A 19628-nucleotide genomic window follows, 5' to 3' on the forward strand; every position below is an offset into this window, starting at 1 on the left:
TCCATCCACCTACTCTCCTCTTCCCTTAGCCTTGAGCTCCTACTGATACTTGATACTTCCTTAGCCTTGAGCTCCTACTGATACTATAAGGCCCAGACCAAATATTGCAGCATTTTAGGTTCCAGCCATCTGTTCAGTTCTTTCTCTCCCAGTGGAGAATTGGGTACAACTCTTCAGCGAGGAGAACTGCCAGTGACCTCCGATCGTATTTGGTTATTCACTCTATCGTTATTACAGATTTTAAATATGCATCCCTACTAAATGTGCTTTTGATCAATTATACTCATGTCTACTATATTACCTATGTTATAAAAATTAGAGGCTAAAGGTGAGAAATATATACCCATATACACATGTATATTCTTACAAAAGGCCTGTTCTCTTAACGTGTGCGTACAGAAACTATAATACTATCTTGCCACTCACCCATGGTTATGAATCCCAGCTTAGAGGCTCTGATCTAGGAACCCACCACACTGCTTATCGCAAGTTCAGTGTTTACTTAAAACCTATGCAACTAAAAGTAGAGAAGATTTTAATCCAGTGAACATTAGTGAAGCGTCTTGTCCTACAGAGAGATAACAATCATTCCATAAGGTCAGGTAGTGCTAAGGAAAGCAATGCAAGTGCCTAATGGTTTTCAGCCAATTTGTATCTTTATGTCACTCATCCCCTCTTCTACTGCTTGCGTGTCTGGCCCTCATACTTCACTCACGCTATTCTTCTGGTTCTGGAGTATAACTGTGCTGGCTTCCATAGAGTATTCTGGAGGAAGGGCTAAGAAGAATTAGTATTGAACTTTTATTTATGTTCTTTAGTTTTCTTGGGTACCATTGGTGCCTCTAACATATGGACACGTTCCACATAGACCTTGTGAGTCACCAGTGCAAACACACTTGCATTGACATAATAAGAATGCCTGCCTAATGGTGTTAATAATTTTTGGATTAGTGGTCCCTATGTCTGTATTGACACAGTTGCTCACAGCCACTCTTTGGAAAGCATTCTGTTTTCTTAACAAGATCCCAGTGTTAATGCTGCCAGTGGTAAACTCTCATAAACTCAGGATAGTCCTTAGTGGCATAAGAAACAAAAGCTAGACTTCTGCCTTTTCTTGTTGGGTTTCTTTTTCCTTATTTATTCCTTCACTCATCACCAGGCAAACACAAGCATTCTGCTTTTGTCACCTCCAGCTCACTGTTTGTGCTCACTTGCTCTCACATACTCAAGCTCTTATTGTCTGCTCCATTGTCCTCCCAGGGGACATTCTCCTGGCATCTGGGAACCAAGATGGCACATTTTGCCCAGTGTAGCTGAAAAGGGAGATGAGGCAGATGGGTGGTGTGGACGGTGAAGAAAGGATCTGCCGATCTCATGCTATCCCACCTAGGTTCTCACCACTGTAGAGTGGCCAGTTACTAGTCACATCTACAGCCTGTGCATGAGATGCTCCTAGATCCCATGTGATAGATTTAAGTCCTAGAAGCATTGAATACAGTGCACTTTGTGGGTCTTTGTCTTGTAAGTCCAGGATGACCCTTAGGCTCTTCCTTCCCCTTTGAAAATTCAGATTAAATTGTGTCTACCGTGACTTCCCGCTGCTTCATTGTCACCTCAAGAAGTTAATCCAGCTAGATAACAAATTTCCTTGTAGAATACACCATGAACTTTTGGTTTCCCAAAGCTCAATCCACCGAGTTGGTGTCCCATCATCATGAGGTTTGCTGTACCTACTTATATAGTAATTTATATCATCCTCTTTAAATCAAGTCATTTTTAAATTTAAGTCAAATGGACCTCATCCTAAGATATGATATATAATATCTTATATGATATGATATATATATATGATGAAGTTAAAATAAATCTGCCAGGTTTTTTTTTTTGAAGATTTTATTTATTTATTCATGAGAGACACACAGAGAGAGCAGAGACCTAGGCAGAGGGAGAAGCAGGCTCCTCGCGGAGCAGGAAGCCCAATGTGGAACTGGATCCCAGGACCCTGGGATCACGCCCTGAGCTGAAGGCAGAAGCTCAACCCCTGAGCCACCCAGCCTCCCCAGATCTGCCAGTTTTTAAAAAATATGCATTCTTGTTCCAACTGACATTTTAGGGGCCACCATTGAGTGCGTGCATGTCATATATTGGGATATTTTGCCAAGATTCCCTCTTTTCACTGAGGAGAAGGACCTGGACGGAATATGGCACTATGCCAAGTAGATTGAAACCCTGTTCCCATGGTATGTTTACCCTGGTTTCCTGGAAAAGCCCAAAACTACTACTTAATCTTCCTAAAAATTTAATTCAAGATCCTCCTCACTCATACATACATCTTGTACTTCCAGGTTCAGGGGTACGAGTCAGACTTGGAAGACGCCTCAGGCAGATGTAGAGTTTGGGCACAGTGAAGTTTTGACTGGTCCTGTTCACCCATTCATCAGCCTGTGTGCCAGGGTATTCCTGATTAGTGTAATACCTGGCAGGCATCAGTCTCTGATGAAATCCCTCACCAAATTTGTGCTCATGTGAAATCGGTGTTTGTTAAACAGAAAGAGGAAATGATCATTTCCCTGTGCTTGCTTCTTTCAGTCTTACCTGTCCTGTTATATTAAATCTTAAAAAGCCTTGCATAGGGGCGCCTGGGTGGCCCATCCAGTTAAGCCTCTGCCTTCAGCTCAGGTCATGATCCTGGGGTCCTGGGGTGGAGCCCCGCTTCAGGTTCATTGCTCATCAGGAAGCCTGCTTCTCTCTCTCCCTCTGCTCCTCCCCCCTCTGCTTGTGCTCTCTCACTTTCTCTCTCTCTATCTCAAATAAATAAAATCTTAAAAAAAAAAAAAAAGAAAGAAAATCCTTGCATATAATTCTTAGGTAATAGGGCAAACCAGCTTTTTTTTTTTTTTTTTTTTTTGAGTTTGCAGAGGCAGGACAGAGAACTCTAAGGGGACTTAGGACTTGAATTGTGGTCTGTGACCCAACACCATCAGCATACACACAAGCTTTGCAGACACACACAGTCCTGTGTCCCAACCCAGAACAACTGGAGTAGAACCTGCCTATAAAAAAGATCTCCCAGCGATTTATATCCAGTAAAATTTGAGAAGCATTATTGTCAGAATAGCAATGGGAAAGGAAAATTGTTGTTGTTTCTGTACCCTTACATACAAATACCGTCTTTTAAGCCCAGTAAGCAGTGCCTTTGAATCATTCTCCTGCCACATCCCATTTTTGCCATATTTGCATATACCTGTTAACTGCTTATGACTTAATTTTTTTGTTAAAACTGAGTGACTTAAATAGATTTTGTAAAAAAGCATAACACTGAGAAGTCACGAATCTGATGTGTTGGTCACATTTTTTTTTTCTAGTACACATGAACATGAATTCATAAGTACGACAGTGAGGCTATTTGAAGATCACTCAAACTCACCCCACACACTGCTTTTCATGGGCCATACCCTGAGGGCCGTTACAGAAGGGGAGCCCTGAATTTCTTACAAAATAATCTGTAACCCAACAGGGAGGGGGTGGGAACAAAACAAAACAAAACCCAGTGGAAGGAGTTAAAAGCTTTTACTTCAGATATAAAGTTAGTTAAGGTAGCCCTCACATCTTGAGGCACAATATTGAGAGCAGATAATAACGATAATCTCTATCATTGTTTAAAAGCACAAATCTGGCACTTAATAGACTAATTCACAGTCACTCCAATTGCAAGTTTTACTCATGAATATCATATCACAAGGGAATGTGAAATCCTCTAATTAAACATGATTTGAAAAGCAGCAGAAAATTGAGATGATGAGCGTTCTGGGGAAGGAGAGTCAAGGATTCACTGCATGAGAGAGTGAAAGAGAAGTGTGTGTGTGTGTGTGTGTGTGCGCGCGCGCGCGTGCACGCGCGCTTGTGTGCACGCATGTCCGCATGCGCCAGTTGGTAGAGACTTCATCTTCACTCACCCTAGGCTGGACTCTGTCATGGGCTTTCCTCAGACACCCTTCTCCTGGTGGTAAAATGATAGAACTGATGGCCAGAGTACTTTTGGAAAACTGATGCATAAACACGTAGGAGGGCATATTTCTGTAAGGAGCAAAAAGCAAAATGAAGGTAGTATGCTAGAAATGTGACATCTGAGCTGTCTCCCAGCTTTCAATGGCAAACAAGAAGCCTGCCTGCTTCTTGAAGTATTTTCAGTGAAAGTTAAAGGAGAAAGGTCATTTTTACAAAGCTACCAGGAAGAAGGATGCCATACTCACATCCTCATTTCCCCTGTTCCCACATATCATTTGTGCATTGGTAGGCAGGTGTAAGACCTTTTCCTCCTGATACTGCAATGTAACCCATGAAGAAACTTGACCTGTCATTTTATTTTCTGCAAGAGACTTTGACTTCCAGCTGGTTTGGAGGAGATACACAATAGTAGGAAAGACGTCAGAAGAATAAACTCTAAAATGGAAACTCGTGGTAGAAATATAAGTCATCATCTCTTTTGCTATTGTTCATCTGTATCGCTCCCTATTATAAGGTCCACTGTGATGGGAGTGCCAAAGCCAACTCATCTTCTTTGGTGTCCATGAGAATGAAGTATTATATATATCGTAACTGTATCAGTTTGTGAACATCTGTATAAAAAATCTGTAGTCACCTATCTTCTGATATCACTTCATTGCTAGAAATTGAATTCATACTCCCATCTTTCAACCTGAGAACTCCCCGATCTGGTATAGTGTAAGTGTAAAGTGGTAAAGTATCATTCCAAGTAGGGTGTGCTAGTAAAGTAGAAAGCAGGGGAATAGGGTAAAAACTACAAAGTCATGCTAGAGAAGGAGAGAAAGGGGGATCATTTCTGTGTAAGTTCTCACTAAAGAATTAAATAAGCTTTAAACAGTAGCTTTCATTGACACTCACGTGGTTATGATCACAGTTTAGCATAAGGCATTTTTGTATCAGGTAGCCGTGAAACTGTCAAGAGACCGTGTTTCCGGAAACCAGAGGTATCTGGAGTTGTTGCAGGTTTTAGCAGGGAGGGGGCAGTCTCTTGCCATCCAGCAAAAATCATGAGCTGTGACAGATCTGAGAGGGGAAGATTCTGTGACCAGTAGTGTTATGAGGTGGGCATGAGACCAAAGAATTGGAAAAAAGATAAGGAGAGATTTGAGCCATAGGGAGAAACCAAGGTAGTTTGGCTGAGAACTGGTCTTCACTGTTTGGATCCTGGGTACCTGTCTTAGGGTTAGCATTCCATTACTGTTGGCTGGCTGAATGAAAGGCAGAATGGTGGGAAAAAGAAAGATGACCAGTGTGGAGGAGGGAGACAGAACTGCTTCTAAGCAGTCAAAGGTGGTGGGAAGGGGATTAGTTGTACTTTTGGGTGTATTTATAGGGGGTGGGGAATGCTTTAGAAGGACAAAGCTTTCTGCTCCATGCAGCAGGAAGGATTCCCTTAGTTCTTACTGGAAGGCATAGACCTCCTTCATTCCTTCAACCAGTAATCACTGAGCACCTCCTCCTCATTCATATTGTCAGTAACAAGATGTGTCATTTTTCCCCACTCCTTATCCATGTGCAAGATGTAGCAAAAGTGAATTTATGTTTGGTTGGTTTTTGACAATGGTGCCAATTCATTTAGGATAGAATAGAATAATCTTCTCATCAGATGGTACTGGGACAACATGCAGAAAAATTAAGTTGGACCTCTTCCTCACACCATATACAGAAAATAACTCAAGATGACTGTGAGGACTAACACTCTCAGAAGAAAACACAGGAATAAGTCTTCATTATGTTTGATTAGCCAGTGGGTTATTAGATGTGACATTGGAATCACAAGGAACCACAGAAAAAATAGATAAATTGGACTTTGTCAAAATTAGAGACTTGTGCTTCAAAGCACACCATCAAGAAACTGAAAAGACAATGCACAAATGGAAGTAAATATTTCTAAATCATATATTATCTGATAAGAAATGAATGTGCAGAACGTATTTTTAAAAAACTCTTGCTGTTCAACAATAAAAAAACTAATTTTAAAAAAAATGCACAAAGAATTTAAATAGATGTTTCTCTAAAGATCTATACGTGGTCAGTAAGCTCAAGAAAAGATGCTCAACATCATTAAACAATAAATAAATACAAATCAGAAACACAAAAAGGTACCACTTTACATCCACCAACGTGGCGAAAATAAAGACATATAGCAGGTGTTGGCAAGTGTATGGAGAAATTGGAACCCTCAAACAATTCTGGTCAGAATATAAAGTAGGGAAGCTGCTTTCAAAACTGGTCTGGCATTTCTTCAAAATGTTAACCATAGAGTTACCATGTGACCTGCCAGTTCTCCTCTTAGATATGTGCCTCAAAGAAATGAGAACATAAATTCTCATGTATATGGACATGTATATGGACATGCATTCTCATACCATCACTATTCACAATGGCCAGAACATGGAAACAGCCCAAATGTCCATCGGTGGATAAATGAATTAAAAAAAAAAAAAAAACTGTCTCTATACATCTAGTGGAATACTCTTAAGCTGTAAAAAGAAAAAAAAAAAAAAAAAGAAAAGAAAGTACTGATACATGCTACAGTGGGGATAAGCTCCCAAAACATGCTAAGTGGAAGAAGGCAGACACAAAAAAAGCACATCTTGTATGATACTAGTTACATGAAATGTCCAGAATAAGCAGATTATCTAGAAACAGAAAGAAGACAGTGGTTGGAAGGAACTGAAGGTTGGGAAGAGATGAGAAGTGATTGTTTATGGGTAGAGGATTCATTTTTGGTGTGATAGAAATATTCTAAAATTATATGTGATGTGATTACACAGCTTTGAACATAATCAAAACCATTGACTTATACACGTGAAAAGAGTGAATCGTGTGGCGTATGAATCTCTCAATGGCGTTTAAAAAGAAAAGCATATTCCACCTTTTTGAGTGATTGGAGAATGACCAACAGTCTTTCATAACTCAGATTATGAAATGATATGCCGGTGAAATAATAGACAATTTATAATTTGAGGTTAATTCAGGGGGAGCAGTGGGGAGAGAAGCTATAAGTCTGATGGACACAGATGAAGGCTTTTGTTACAGATGAATCAGTAATTTTGTGAGGAAGCAAGCAGCACTCTTAGAAAAGAGAACACACACAAATTGGGGTCGACTCAGAAGACAACCATGAGAATTTGGGTCAGAGTTCAGGAAGAGCTGAGTGTGCCTTCAGGAGAAAGGAAAACTGCCTTTAACTTGGCAGGAAATGTCTTGGGACAGCAGGGTGTCTGTTGATGTCCTCTCCGTCAAAGATTGTCCTCCTCTTCCAGGGAAAATTAACTTTATGGGACTGAAAAGGATATAAAAGAGGAGAGACTGAAATGAGAGAGTGTTCTTAGTTGCAGCAGGTGGATTGAATGATTCCAGTTTCAAGTTGTCATTAAGAAGTGAACTTGGAAGGAAGTCGTGAGGAGTTAACCACTGAGAACCCGCAGCCATTATACCATCTCAGAGGCTAAAATCTGTATTGAAGTCACTATGGCTCTGGCTGATATACTTTGACATAAGAAGAGTAAATTTCCCTTCTTTTACCACTTGGCACATCCCAAAAGGCAGTCAGAAAATAAATGTCTATTCTGCTTTTCTGATGACCCAGAAACGCTCCCATTCAGAAGTATAGCTGATGTGCCATAGAGAGTGGCTGAAAGGTCAGAAGCGTGACTCAGCCACACACACCGTGGGCTCTGCTCTACCACTGTCAGGGCAAATGGCAGTCTCAAGGGATCCCTGGGTGGCGCAGCGGTTTGGCGCCTGCCTTTGGCCCAGGGCGCGATCCTGGAGACCCGGGATCGAGTCCCACATCGGGCTCCCAGTGCATGGAGCCTGCTTCTCCCTCTGCCTGTGTCTCTGCCTCTCTCTCTCTCACTGTGTGCCTATCCTAAATTAAAAAAAAAAAAATGGCAGTCTCAATATTGAGTCCTGAGTAGCCCTTGATTTTTTCATGTGTGCCTATACAGCAATATATATATTAATTAATAATTGCACAGCCAAACATTTCTACACTGTACAATATAACACCTTCCAAAGTGATATGGTAAAAATTCCATTTCTTCATCACCCCTGACAATTATTATGGTCCCTTTTATGTTTGTCCAGAGAGAGTCTATCAGTGCACCACCACCAACCTATTCCTTTTCCTTCCATAGCCAAGCACTTTATTTCAGATGACTGTATAATTTATCCAATTATAGTCCCTGGCTACGTAGGTCAGGGTGGCCCGAACCAGTGATCCTGTGAGCCAAGATGCATCAACGCCTTATTTTTTTTTTTATTCATGAGAAACACACACACACACACAGAGAGAGAGAGAGAGAGAGAGGCAGAGACACAGGCAGAAGGAGAAGCAGGCTCCATGCAGGGAGCCCAACATGGGACTCGATCCCAGGACTCCAGGATCATGCCCTGGGCCGAAGGCAGGCACTAAACCGCTGAGCCACTCAGGGATCCCCACATCGACGACTTATTAAAAATATTTGGATCCCCCTGAAGCCCTGTTATACCTAAGTTTACCAGGAGATTTGGGTAGCAATACAGGTTGAATGGGCTTCATCTTTTAGGAAATCAGGAGTGTGGATAAAAGAGGTAAAGATTTCAAAGCTTCCCGCTTGGAACCTGCACCTTCTCATGGTCTTCATTAACCAGCTCTACTTCGAATACACATCTGGTGGAATGCCAGTCTGGCTGTAAATTGCAGCATGCTCTCTTAGATGGGAATGTGGAACAGCCATCACTGTGCACCAGAGCGCCATTTCCTTTGTGGCCTGAATAATTGGACCTGTAAGATGCAAAAAATAAATAAAAGTATTTGATTATATATTAAACATGAAAAACGAGTAACAATCGCGTTTATGGTTTCCATTTCTGTAAACGAGTAATACATTAGAAGAAAAAAAATGTAGCGCAGTAATGTACTGGATGTTAACAGTGTTTTCTAGGGTGGGGTTATTGGTTATGAGATGAGGGTGGAGTGGCGTGGGGAATGGACTTTTCTTCAGTTGCCAGCTCAGAGTTAGTGTTATGTGAATTTATTAAAATAAGAGCATGTCTTGATTTTGGAGTAAATAAGGTTTTAACATAGAGTTAAGTTTTCAAGAGGTCTGAGTACCTAACTGCGTAGGTGTGTGAGGACCTGGTTGTTTTAGATGTCGGGTGTCCGTGGTTGTCTTCTTCCGGCCTTACTAAGCTGTGCTCAGTCCTTACTTTGCAATAAGGATGCCAAGTTGAACACAAAATGAATTCTTAGAGCAGCGTGGGTTTTATTCAGGCCACGGGGCCTTCACAAATCAGTTAACCAAAAGCAGAGAGATTGGGTAGGGGAGGGGATGGAGTCCATGTTAAATCATATATGTTTTATTTCTCATCCTAAATCTCTCTAGTGAACACACAGCATTTTCGGTCACACTGTTTGGAACACTTTCTAGCTAACAACAACAAAGCACCATCGAATAACCATTTGCAGTTTTTAACTAGTGGTATTAAGTTCCCATTCTAACTAGTTGAGGCATTTGGCTTCCAACCTAAGGAATCACACAAAGTGTGTATAATGGCTGCAAACATACTCGGCATGTAGCATCTGTCCAGAGCAACTCGATAGAATATTCATAGTGAATTTTAAAACTTCATACTCATTAATTGACTCATCCCGTTTCTCTGAATATGTCTTGTAAAAACCAGTTATATACTAGAATGCTTTACCTGGTAAATTTTATTTTTAACATTAAAAGTTTATTTTTAACATTATTCATAAACATATGAAACATGAAGGGAATCTCAAGGTCCAGTGTGGATGGTTAGACAAATTTTGGTATGTAACTGAAGCTAAGATGGTTTATGATAGGCTGTTAGCTTCAGTAAATAAAATTTTGAAGACTGTTGATAGCATGAGAAATTATTTAATAACAAAACTATGTTAAATATAAAAGGATGATATAAATCTTCACGCTTTAATTTGTCACAAGTGTGTATTATATATTTTTATATATATGTAAACCAAAGTGGGTAAGGAAACTTTTTTTTTTCTCTCTAAGCTATTGGTAGGAAAAGTTTTCTTTTTAAATGATTTCCTTCCCTCAGAAGAGCTGAGAAATCTAGTCCTTGGAGAAGGACTCCTTAATTTCAAATGTTGTCAGGAATTTTTTAAAATTCTGTTTTTGTACCATATCGTTTTTTTCCCAGTGTTATTGAGATATAATTGTCATACAGCATTGTATAAGTTGTACAGCATAATGACTTGATTTACTTGTGTCATGACATGATTACCAAAATAGTTTCCCTAGCATCCATCACCTTATGTAATTGGTTTTAGTCTTTAAAAAATCTGAAAATGAACTTAGATTGGCAGTAATTCTTTCCTTTGGTCTGGTGGCCTTTTGCCCTCTTCAACTGCGTAGAGAATATCCTTTTGTCATTGGGCTTTTATAAGTCTCACTACAGAGCTACCTTCGTTCACTCATGTCATTCTTTTCTCTCATGGGGACACCTTTATGAGTTAGATTTCTGTAATTTTTTTTCCCTGGTTCCCAGATGTATTTTCTGTTTTAAGGCAGAGAAGCTTGTCATTATTTTCAAGTTATATTAAATTTCCAGCATAATTATTTAAAGGCCATAGAGAGACCTATTGATCCTTGATAAGGTGTAGTTCTGCGCACATGTGTGTTTACTCCTACTGCTCCTTAGTTTAAGTGTTCATAATATGCCCACTGTGGACTCATTATGTTATAAGTCAGGGACAAGTGGCATTTGTGTATGTCTGCTCTGTGAATGTGAATCGATAGATGATATATGAATACACATCCTGGTGGTGATATAAAATATAAGCCGTACGTGCCTGGGTGTGCGTGCGTGTGTACATGTGTGTGTGTGTGTAGTCATGATTGAAGTTCAAAGTCATGGAGAAGCAGTGGAGTAAGTTGCAAAATAGCCTTTTCCTTGAAGGGAATGTGCCTGAGTACAAAACAGAACTCCCTGTGTTAGTTTTACATTTCTATTTGATGGAATCTAAGGTTATGGAAACGACTGTAAAAATAATTTGTCTGAAAGAAGTCTGGATGCAGAAATCTAATAGAGAAAATATTTGAGAATATGGTTCATCAGCGAGTGCAACTGATACACTTCCCCAAGCACCACCTGGCGTGGATCAAAGCATCCCATGACTTGGATCCTTGTGGTCAAATCATTATGTATTGATTGGAACCCCACTGGAGGATTAACCCCTCGTGTTCATGCCAAGTTTTTTCTCACTCTTGGTGTCTGTAATCTTAGAGATATAATCCTTCTGCTGTTATTAGTGTCTTTTTAAAACTAATCATCTACTTGGGTATATTCGTCTTTCTAAATTATTTTATTTTAAATTATTTAATTGCTCTGTTCTTTGCTTGATAAAATTATTTTATGAAAAGATCATACAATTATGGGGAAGCAGTTTTTTGGTGGAAGGAAGGAGGAAAGTGTATAATATTCTGGGTAGAAAACAGCAAGAGAATCTCAAAATCAAGTACAGATTTTATCATTTTCATTATGTAGATTAAATGATAAATTCTAGCTTTTTAAAGAATCCTTCACAGTCTCAGTAGAGAGCTTTGCCTCTAACAAAAGCCTGTCAAACACTTTTCATACATGGTGGTTACATTTCTAACATTGGACTATTCACATTTTGGAATTTAACTCTTGCTTTTAAATAACAATTCAGAATTAATTAGTAAATTCATGGGAGAAAGAAACCCTCAAGTCCTCCATGTCCACTTTCAGCCATATGGGTTCCTCTTCCCTTTTAAGTCTGGTGGGATGGTTCTTGGCAACATATTCATTCTCTTGTCCTTTGTGTGTGTGTGTGTGTGTTTTTTTTTTTCAGTTTGTCCCATGAGGAGCATCCCCATAGCCATCCTCTCTATGGACATGGTGTATGCAAGTGGCCAGGCTGTGAAGCAGTGTGCGAAGATTTCCAATCATTTCTAAAGTAAGAATGATTTTATATTGCTTTTTTCTTTTACATAGCCATCACCTCCCACTGTTCATGCTTTTCCTCATAAAATGCCCTTTTGATGGAGGGTTTCATACCACCATTTTGAGAATGGACTCTAAATCATAAGGTCTAGCACATTGTCATAGGAATAGTTACAGAATCTGTGGAGGGTTGAGTGTAAAAGGCAAAAGAGGTATAACCAAGGGCAGTTTTGACGCTCTTCATAAGAGTCTGTGTTTACCCATTTTCTCAGAATGACAGTGATTAAATAAAAATTCTGCCAATATTAAATTTGTAATAATTTAGTTTTCACTTTTATTCTTGTGTCTGCATACTGAATCACTGCCCTACTAACTCTAATTCTTTAAAACTGCTGTCAGCTACTGGCCAGTTGTAGGCTGGTGATTGATCCTCTTTGTTTTTATACCAGTGACTTTATAATCCTAAGAAATGTATGCCAAGGAAATGCTACCACCTTGCTTCTTAGTGTTCCGTATTGGTGTCAGCTTTAGTTCAGATTCTTGTCCTTATGGGGAGCATGGAGTAACTTTAATTTCTACAATTAAACTATGACTAAAACTTAGGTTATCCCATTTGAATCTGTATCACTGTTAAAGTATCTCTGTAAATAAATGGCACGTTAATCTTCTCATAGTTGAAGTAAAATGTTCTGTACTACATTTTACTATTTCTCTTTCTTACAGTAACTTGTCCTTTAATAAAATTTAGACCAAACCACCCTGTGTTATTGACCCCCCCATAAATTTATTGATAGTATCATTGAATCATTGACAGACTGAATATAATAATACATTATATTTAGTGTATTTACATATGCAGTAATCCAGCATATGCACATGTATCACTCCTATAAAGGAGTGATCTGGCTTCGTGATGTCTTACACTTGGGTGTTGGGGGGGGGGTCTTTCCTTTTGTCTTTTCTCTCTCATTTAAGCCTCTAGAAAAAGAAGCAGGCTGATACATGTGCAGGTCTGGTTTTTGTGTGGTCTTTACATTGTTAAAGCAATCTGTATATTTAGCTTTATGAATCTGGATACAAATAGTGTACAAACCCACCATTAAAGGTACATCCAGTGTAACCTGAAAGGAGCCTTGGTGAATATGATTTTGTAATTAATGAAGCCTATGAATCTGTTTCAGAACTTCCCAGCTTTCATATTTTAATTGAAGAACATTAGGTGGTCATTAGAAACTTAAGGACTTAAATTTTTTTTTTAAAAGACATGCCTGAAATTTGTTTCTAAATATCAGCAATCAAGAGCAGCAATGCTTTAAAGTAAGCAAAAGCCCTTTACAGTTATTATGATTCAAGTTAGTGTTATTGGGCTTTGTTCTCTTATAAAATCATTGATTATAAATCACTGTTTTGTTATTGCTTAATTGCATTTAGATAATGAGAGAAAAAGACCTCTTTCAAATTCTGATTTCTCTGACTGCTCCAGTGCTAGCTTTGATGAATGTGTTGGTGCTAATTTCACTCATCTATAGAATGATAACCATCTGCAAATAAGATTTTTTTCATAAAGTGTTTAGAAATATACAATTGCTGTGAACATTCTCATTGTATCAGTTTTACAGTCATTGAGGGAAATGGACAGTTTTCCAATATGATCCACTTAAAAAATGTTAATAACCAAAATGTTTTCACCTTTATCCTCTAATCAGAAGTCTGTTTATTATGTAAACTGACAAAATTAGGTGATATAAAGATACAGATATATACAATGTATATATAGTATATATGATTTTTATTATACATGATGTATTTTTATTATATATTACATATATCTTTTTTTTCTTCTGAGCCTCCACCATAAGCTAGCACAATTTCAAACCATACCTTGTCCTAAAGAAAAGAATCTAAGATCATCAAAATTGAGACCTAGACTAATTCCTATTTTTAAAAAATCCCCTTTTAAGGATATTAGGAGCCTAGCTCTTTATAGGAAACCACCTCTCAATTATTTATTGTGGTTTTGCACATGACATGACATGTTCTCAGTTCATATTTGCTCAGTGGAATTGGAATGCCCACTCTGAAGCTGCAGCTGTTGCTTGTTTATTTCCTAGGACTTATTGGCTTGTATTTCTTAGAAGACTTTTGTTTGCAAGCTACAGAAACCTGACTTTAAATTGCTTTAACCCCTCATCCTTTCCCCCAACTAAAAAAAGGGGATAGGGAATGGTAATTGACTCTGGTAACTGGGAAGTCCATGGCTGGATCCAGATGCTTAAACAGTGTTATTGGAGTATTGCTCTTGTGTCTTTTAGGTCAGTTTCTCTGTATTGCCTCCATTCTTGGGCTCTTTCCAAGTAGAACTAAAGAAGACAATGCCATGCCACATGTTTATTAATCTCAGAGTGCCTCTCTTCTCCAAATAGTTCCAGCAGTAGTCCTAAGCAGACTGTCACTGACCCAGATTGAGTGAGGTGTTCCAGCTTTGAGCCAATCCATCAGATGCCCACCTCCAGAGCGGATAGAGATGTGTTCACCATTTGTGAGCCACAGGGGTCTTAGGGAGGGGAGACTTGGTTCCTGAGTGTGGAAGAGGAGTATGTAAATCAGAGGGAGAGTAAATGCTGGGAGGAAGCAAACACACACTAGAATTCATTGTTCTCACTGCTTTCCTCAATTATACATTGATTGGCCATATATGATGAATTCAGGATTCTGAGTTTCTTCTATAGCGTGATTTTGGCTCTTGGAAATTCAGAGTTGTCTTCAGGTTTCAGTGTCTTCCTTAATGTAGTGGAAAATAAGTTAGTCTTCTTGCAGATTCACTTCTTCCACATTTGTGTGCAGTCTAAAGAGTAATCAGGCTGGCTTTACTGAAACCAACTTTGCTTTACATTGACCTGGACTGGAAGAGCTACCGTATTTCATGTGGTCAAACAGAAACTACGTGGCCTCTTTGAATCATGTCTTCGTGGAGTCATTGTTATTGGGAAGTGATGTATTTCTTCTCTAATTGTGCCAGATTTGTAGATTCTGGAAGCACTTCTTTTCTTGGGTTCACTCTTCTTTTCCCTTATTCCTCTTCTATGGTTTAAGCAGGTTGACAAGCAGCATTTGGGTTCTCCAAGGCACTCTTGCTCAACAAAATTTTGACCACTGACCTTGACTTAGTGGCTGCTTTCTAGTTTTTTTCCCCACCTATCTTCTGATTCCCCTGATTTTACACTCCCCTAGTAAGAATTTATAATTAAACATCTGTGCGTCAGGGACAGTTCCAAGTACTTTACATATGCAGTTGACCCTTGAACAAAAAATTTCAACTGTGGAGATCCACTTTTATACAGATTTTTTTCTCTGATAAATGTAGGAGTTTTATAAATGCATTTTCTTACCTTAAGATATTCTTAATATTTTTTGTTATAGCTTACTTTATTGGAATATAGTACATAATACATACAATATAAAACTATGTGTTAATTGACATTATACATTGTTAGTAAGGCTTCCTATGAACAGAGTAGGCGTTAGTTTTTGGGGAGTCAAAAGTTACACGTGGATTTTTTGCTGCATGAGGGGATCACTGTTGCTCCCGTGTCTTTTCAAGGAGCAATTGTATAGTTTATTTAATCCTCACATCACCTTACAGTGATAATATTAAGATACTAGTTTCAGCCGACAGATAAGGAAACTGACACAGAGGGGTTAACTAATTTTCCCGAGCCACACAGCGAAGAGGTGGAGTCAAGATCCAATCCAAGCTGTGTTTGTAATGCCAGCTCCTTAACTGTTATACAGTACCGCCTGGTTAGAAGCAGCGCTGTTTATTAACTACATGTTTTCAACTTAAGGCAGTAGGTGTAGAAAAAGCTTTGATGCAAAGGCAGATTGGGTAGTGAAGCCACTTTGCATCAGCGTGTTTTTCGAGCTAGTTGCAAAGCATCTCAGAGCATCTATATCTGCACATGTAATTTGAGGCAATAATAATATCCTCCACTTCTCAGGGTTATTGGAATGAAAAGGCATATCATATAAGTGCCTGACCCATACCAGTCACTCTTTAAAAATGTATCAGTAGTTCTCTTCTTATCTATCCACTTAAGTATATTTTTAAAGGAGGGATAATTTTAAAAACCCAAACATTTCTGACCATTCCTAAGAAAAACGTCATGATGCTGCAGAGCATGAATCTGTCAGAGAGACAATTTTTTATATACTTTTTTAACCATAAAGTTCTTGTCAAAAGTCCCACACAGTCAAATGTAATGGGGGAGAGCAGGGGATGGTAAGCTTTTTCTGTAAGGGATCATACAGTAAATATACTGGGGTTTTCCAGGCTGGACGGTCTCTGTCACAACTACTCACCTCTGCCGTTGTGACATAAGAGCAGTCCTAGGACTGTGTAAGGATTGGGTTGGTCAGCTTAGATGCTGACCTCTGACCCTAGGGGAGGCTTTTTTGGTGTCATAACATCTGTAGCCGAGAAATCTTTTTGCATTTCCTTGGCCATAGCTATCCTGGGTTATTTTAGTTTGTATTCACAGAGCCCTTACGTTTATTCATATCTTGGGGAAATATCCCTGCCTGCCTTACCCTGTTACTTCATTCACCAGCCACAGGTTTTATACTTAGATGGGTGTGGGTTCTTCGGGCTCAGTATGAAAGGGGAAAGTGACTTTGCTTGGTAACTGTTTCCTGATCCTCTTTTGCTCAGGCTCGTAAGATGAAACTTTTAGAGAGGCCAAGATCAGTTATTCAGGATAAAAATCCCATTTGACAATAAAATGCCACTGTTCACAGAAAGAGAGGTTAAGAGAAGGGAGGGGAGGCTCATAGGTCTAAAAATGAGGCATATTCTTTTTTCCCTCCTGAGAGCAAAATATCATAACTGTTGGTAAATCAAAACCAGAGATTTGACACTTTTCTGTGATCATTCTGCAGTGTTTGTTCCCAAGGTGAGGTATACCACAGGGCCCTTGATTTCAAAGATAAATACTGTACAAATAACCATCCTGTTGTCTTTCCCCCACAGCCAACAGAGGGAAGCTTTATCAGAATCAGCAGATACCCAGTCTATTGTATGCATTTATTTCCCTGTTTCTTCTCAAAACAAGTTGCAGTTTTCGTGTTGATTTTTTTTTTAACCCATCAGCCATGAGTTATCATGTGACTGCTGTATTTGTGAGCGCTAACGGATACCAGCAGGTGCTCATGCTAACTCTAATGAAATCCTCCAGCCCTGCCTTGCTTGGAGTCCTCCGATAACAGCAAAACAAAAACAAACCCAATCCTCTCCAGATAGGTGAAGCTCCCTGTGTTCTTCCATTCTCTCCCCACTTGGATCAGTTGTTTCTTTTCAAACCCGGTTGAAGACACAACCTTTCCCAGGGAAAACACAGATTTATAATTCTTCCCCTTTTCTTTTCAAAAGGGGCTCATACAATCCTCTGACAAGGCGGAAAACAGATTTGAAGGTTAAATCATGACCACATTTTCCTGTTTCTAACGTAGAATGTAAAATCAGTCACAGACCCATAGTTTCACAAATACCAGGTAGTCTTACGTGCTTGGGAAAAAATATTTCCATTTCCCCTAGTTTTTCTCCTAGATAGTCATTTGTATCATATCTCAGGAGAGTGTAATTTGCACCCTTACTTTTTGTATCCCTTTGAAAGGAATTCTTGTTTTGCTTTTGTTTTTATTTTTTGATTATTTCTCTTGGAGAAGAGCAGCAGGCACAATAATTCTTTTGCGTGTTGGACAGGGATGTATATTACTTATTAAAACAAAATAAATGTTCTGTGTGCCCTAATAGACTAGGAGAAAAAAGGTGAAAGGGCAGAACTTTGACCCTTTCAAAGAGGTCGATGACTGCAGACAGTAGAGGACATTTCATCGGTCATTTGCTTTAAAAAAAAAAAAAAATTTTTTTTTTCTGTGAATTTTACTTCTCAAAACTGTGAAGAGTTTTATGTGAAAGAAACTACTAAGTGCGCTCTGTAATGTTTTCACAAGTGTTTTTATCATGGTAACATCTTGTTTACTTTAGTTCCCTGCCTAAAACTACTTGGAACATGTTAAGAAAACATCTCGAGAAAGCCTCCACAAAGAGGCTTTTGTTGAACAGCCACCGTGAGGCTGCAAGGATCACAAAGGTGTTAACTTTCCGCCCCTTAAGCACTTCCACATGAAGTTCCAGCAACGATGTTTGTGGTTTTGGAAAAACAAAGTGTATGTTAAAGAAACCAGGTATATGCTAATACATGTCGAAGGAGGCCGGATATCATAAATTGTTTCAAACCATTTGTGGCTCTCGGTTTGCACGCCTGAATGTTCTACAGTGAAATTGCCTCCAGTTAGTGCTGGAGGCTTGAGCACATGTGGAGGGATAGCTGGCAAGAATGTGGCTGTATGCAAATCAAAGTCCAGCCTCACTGTGTAAATCTCAAGAACATGGGGACGACGACACTGGTCCCCCTGCAGACCCCCAGGTGACAGGTATTGGCGTCATCACAAGATGAGCTTGGTGTTTTGTATGAATTTGACTTTTGCTCTGATTATGCATTTTTTACTTGTTTTAGAAATATAAAAAAACTGGGTGGTACCAGAACACTTTTTTTTTTTTTTTTGATTCCCCTCAAAGAGTTTGCCCTTTCACCTTTCTGACATTGTTCAGGAGTTCAAGACCTTTCCAAGTACTTAGAGAGGTCAGAGTGGCCTAAATACCACAGTGCCCTCTAGTGATCTATAGAATATTAGATAGAAAAGTTTAGACAAATTTGCCAAAGATAACAGGCCCACTGCCACCACTTTGCTCAAAAAAAAGGAAGCAAATAACCTTTGAACCCATTTTTTCCAGCAAACAGACTTTAGTCAGAAATGCAAATGAAATTTAATTTTTCTTTGTAGACCTTGAAAGCATTAGACAAATTTTTTAATGTCTCCTCATGCAATTAATTCTGCATATAACCTAGTATGTGTACACAGTACATTGGATCACTATAGATACATTGTTGTGTGTTCTTCTCTTTTAAGAGCCATTAGTTACATACTTCACGTGATCATTTCCGGCGTGTAATTAGAAGGCATTACTTAAAAGACAGGGATCATCTTTGCTCCATACTTTTATTGACACTGTCTACCATATTATGGCCATGTCTAAATGGTAAAATTTATTATTAGCAGCAGTGTCACAAAAGTCTGAGACAGCGATTTTCCTTTCAATAAAAGTAGTTAAAAACCTTTTAGAAAATCCATAATTTTGATTGCTGGTACTTCATAAATGTATAACTGGTACTTTTTAGCTGTCTCTTTAGGGAAAAATGAGTTTTATCACCTGCAGTACCTGGGTTAATGAAATTGTGTGTTGGAATTTCGCCAGGATGAAAGATGAGATCATTCCAAGACACTAATATTGGCAACAGGTCTCATAAAAAGCTCCGACTCTTGAGTGAAGTATCATTAGATTTTTTTTATTATTATTATTTTATTTAAATTGAGGGATTAAGTCAGTTGTCCTTTTCAAAGTTTCTGTGCTAGTGAGATTCTCATTTGGCATCACATTCAAAAACCCAGTGACCTAAAAACCTACACAGAGCCAAGAGAAACAGAGAAATGTCCATCAGTGCCTAGTAGAAGAATTTCCT

General features: G+C 38.9%; 1 protein-coding gene and 1 long non-coding RNA gene across 17 annotated transcripts in view; one reads left to right on the top strand and one right to left on the bottom strand.

Moving 5' to 3' along the window:
* Positions 1-19628, top strand: part of FOXP1 (forkhead box P1) — a 582432-nt gene that overhangs the window by 513124 nt on the left and 49680 nt on the right. For all 15 annotated transcript variants that reach the window (XM_055342934.1, XM_055342933.1, XM_055342948.1 and 12 more), the window contains one exon: positions 11897-12001. In XM_055342934.1, coding sequence (XP_055198909.1) covers positions 11897-12001 — 105 coding nt within the window. The remainder of the gene's footprint in view (positions 1-11896; positions 12002-19628) is intronic.
* LOC129521476 (uncharacterized) overlaps positions 3477-19628 on the bottom strand; it is a 39809-nt gene continuing 23657 nt past the window's right edge. For both annotated transcript variants that reach the window (XR_008666818.1, XR_008666819.1), the window contains 2 exons: positions 8665-8821; positions 3477-4077 (listed from right to left, as the gene is read on the bottom strand). This is a non-coding gene — a long non-coding RNA (uncharacterized LOC129521476). The remainder of the gene's footprint in view (positions 4078-8664; positions 8822-19628) is intronic.

This window comes from Nyctereutes procyonoides, unplaced genomic scaffold (assembly GCF_905146905.1).
Source record: "Nyctereutes procyonoides isolate TBG_1078 unplaced genomic scaffold, NYPRO_anot_genome, whole genome shotgun sequence".
Classification (NCBI taxonomy): Eukaryota; Metazoa; Chordata; class Mammalia; order Carnivora; family Canidae; genus Nyctereutes; species Nyctereutes procyonoides.